This window comes from Rutidosis leptorrhynchoides, chromosome 1 (assembly GCF_046630445.1).
Source record: "Rutidosis leptorrhynchoides isolate AG116_Rl617_1_P2 chromosome 1, CSIRO_AGI_Rlap_v1, whole genome shotgun sequence".
NCBI classification, from domain to species: Eukaryota; Viridiplantae; Streptophyta; class Magnoliopsida; order Asterales; family Asteraceae; genus Rutidosis; species Rutidosis leptorrhynchoides.
The window spans coordinates 509,489,145-509,491,686 of record NC_092333.1 but is presented as its reverse complement, the minus strand read 5'-3'; the positions used below and the strand labels follow the sequence as shown (position 1 = coordinate 509,491,686).

At 36.3% G+C, this 2,542-nt stretch overlaps 1 protein-coding gene across 1 annotated transcript; it reads left to right on the top strand.

Moving 5' to 3' along the window:
• Positions 1-222: 222 nt before the first annotated feature.
• On the top strand, positions 223-1,745 carry LOC139876230 (uncharacterized). The gene has a single exon (XM_071863520.1). The coding sequence runs from the start codon at positions 280-282 to the stop codon at positions 1,417-1,419; it is 1,140 nt and encodes a 379-aa protein (XP_071719621.1). The 5' UTR covers positions 223-279; the 3' UTR covers positions 1,420-1,745.
• The last annotated feature ends 797 nt before the right edge of the window (positions 1,746-2,542 follow it).

Genomic DNA, 2,542 nt, shown 5'->3' with positions numbered 1-2,542 from the left:
TCAAGATGAAATAAGTGACAATCAAAAGTGTTATACTCGCAAGTTTAAAAACAACTGAATTGTTTTGCGCTTCAACTTTCATACATCAAAAACGATAAATTCAAATTGGGCTTTTTAGTCCATCAAAGTTAAGGCCCAACCCACAGTAAATTAACTGATCTGAATCTTAGGGCATATAAAACTCTCATTCTTGTAGCTTTCTTCATTGAGGTTATCCGATGATCAAATTCAAGTAGTACAGCACTGCTTTGGTATCCCAAATTCAACCAGAGTACAACCATGGGATCACCCCTTGTATTCTCCTTAACTCCAAATCCATGTCGTGTATTTCCTACAAGATTCAACCAGATTTCATTGAGACATTTCAACAAACACTTGGTGGGTCAGGTACCTACTACTAATAACACCTTCAAAACAACACTGCAGTCTCCACTTTTAACTCCTACAAATCTTAGGGCTCCAAGCAACAAGCCCCATTTCACTGTGAAGAGTTCATACTCTGAAACCACTAGCCCCATTACCAATTTCGAGAATTTAGTTAAAAAAACAGTTACTGAGTTAAACCCAATTAGGGTTTTAAAATGGGCGGTTTTAGGGTATGTTGCAGTTACATCTGTAAAATTTGGGGTTAATACTCTACTAAGTCCTTTCTTTTGGATGTATTTTAGTTGGACTTGGGTGTTTTGGCCTTGGTACATTGCTATTGGTATTGCTATATATGGTATGTATGGTTTTACTAAACATATAAAAGGTGAAGCTAGTGTATTTGAGCAACTTGCTATTGTAACATCTGTTTTTACATGGCTTACATTAGTCCCACCTGGTTATGCAAATGGGTTCTTAGAAGGATGGCCTTTTGTCTTCTTTTTTGTGTATCATTATTTCTTTTTCTTGAATGTTAGTATCCGTAAACGTTTGTACGGCGACTATTATCCTCGTGAACATGATCCTAAGTGGGATGTTAGTACTCCGAATTGGCAGCGTGTTTTATTTTGTGTTGGAGTTATGATTGGGCACTGGTTTGCAGCATTCGAAGCACCACAGCTACACTTAATCCCTGGAGGTTGGAGTAATTTAGGGATTTGGGGGTTGATATTGTCGACTGTGTTTTTGCAGTATCATTCCTCATTGTATCTTGCGAAGTATTCGGAGAAAGTTGTGGTGCCAACTGCTGTTGTGCAGTTTGGGCCGTATCGTTGGGTCAGGCACCCGATATATGCTTCCACGGGGCTTCTGTTTTTGAGTTATTTCATTGCACTACGGGCGCCAATCAGTTCACTTTTTATTGTTGCAGTTTGTTTGATGTACTATGAACAGAAGGCGAAACTAGAGGAGTGTTTGATGATAGAGACTTTTGGAGACGGGTACACGGATTACATGAAAAAAGTTCGGTACAAGTTTATCCCATTTGTCTATTAAAAATGTATTCATATCCATTAAACTGTTAGACACAGTTAGTTGTGAAAACGACCTCGTTTCTATATGAGTTTTCGTTATTTTCGCCGAAAAAAAAAAAAAAAAAAAAAGTTAGTTGTGAAAACTGTTTTTTTGAGATCTTTGCAGAAGAGAATATTATAAAATCTAAAGAATGGACTTTTGTTCCCTTTTCTAGTGATATTAGAAGTAGAAAGTAAGGATTTTCGAATGATGTTATGATATCCCTAAGATGGTTTTCGTGCTGAAGTTTTTAATCCCTCATGTGTATTTACTTTCTTCCATAAATATATTCCAAAGTTTTAATATGTTTACTACACTCTATGATGGTGCCCTTTATCTAGTTGACAAAATCCCGCTCGAGTGCCGCGCCTACAGAGGTAACCCTATAGGTAAAAACAGATTAACAGAGGGATTATTGCTTGAATCTTCTTTAAGGCTGTTAATGATCATCAATATTTCCTTTTGTTCCGACTCCATTAGTAGTAAACCAATGATGATCCTACTCAAAGTGACCATTAGTGGATTTGTTTGCAAATTAGCAAATTTGGAAAATCACTACTCGAATTTTTAGGGAGTACTCGGCAACTTGGGGAGTACTCGAGGCAAATAATGCCACTTTTATAGACGACCCCAAACAAAAAAGTAAACAGTATATATTGTTATTGTAATGGCAATTTTTCGTTGAGATGCAAATGTTTAGTTATATTTGAAATGGTAATGTAGGAACAGAATTTGCAAATTCTCCGCCCAGCCCCTCTGTTCCTTATTTGCTGGAAACAGTTTTTGTGAGAACTTGCTATTATACACAAATGTGTATGCGCCACTGCGAATCTAATTTTGAGTATTATAATAAAGTTTTCTTGAGTCATTAATTCCCTTTTACCCGAAATGTAAGAGATAAGAGATGACATTTTAAGCATCCATAGTTCTTTTATATATACAATGCTATTTAATATTTTAGTTATACTGTTTCATTGGGGCTGTGTTAGTTATTTTATATGGGTGGAATGCGTCCTTTATCCTGTATAGGCAGTGGTGGCTTTTAGGGGGTCGAAAAGTATCTATCTATCTATACATTATATAAAAAGCGTGCAAATATACTGAC

Excerpts from the sequence above, each read along its gene's own strand:
- LOC139876230 (XM_071863520.1), top strand. The coding sequence starts at position 280 with ATGGGATCACCCCTTGTATTCTCCTTAACTCCAAATCCATGTCGTGTA.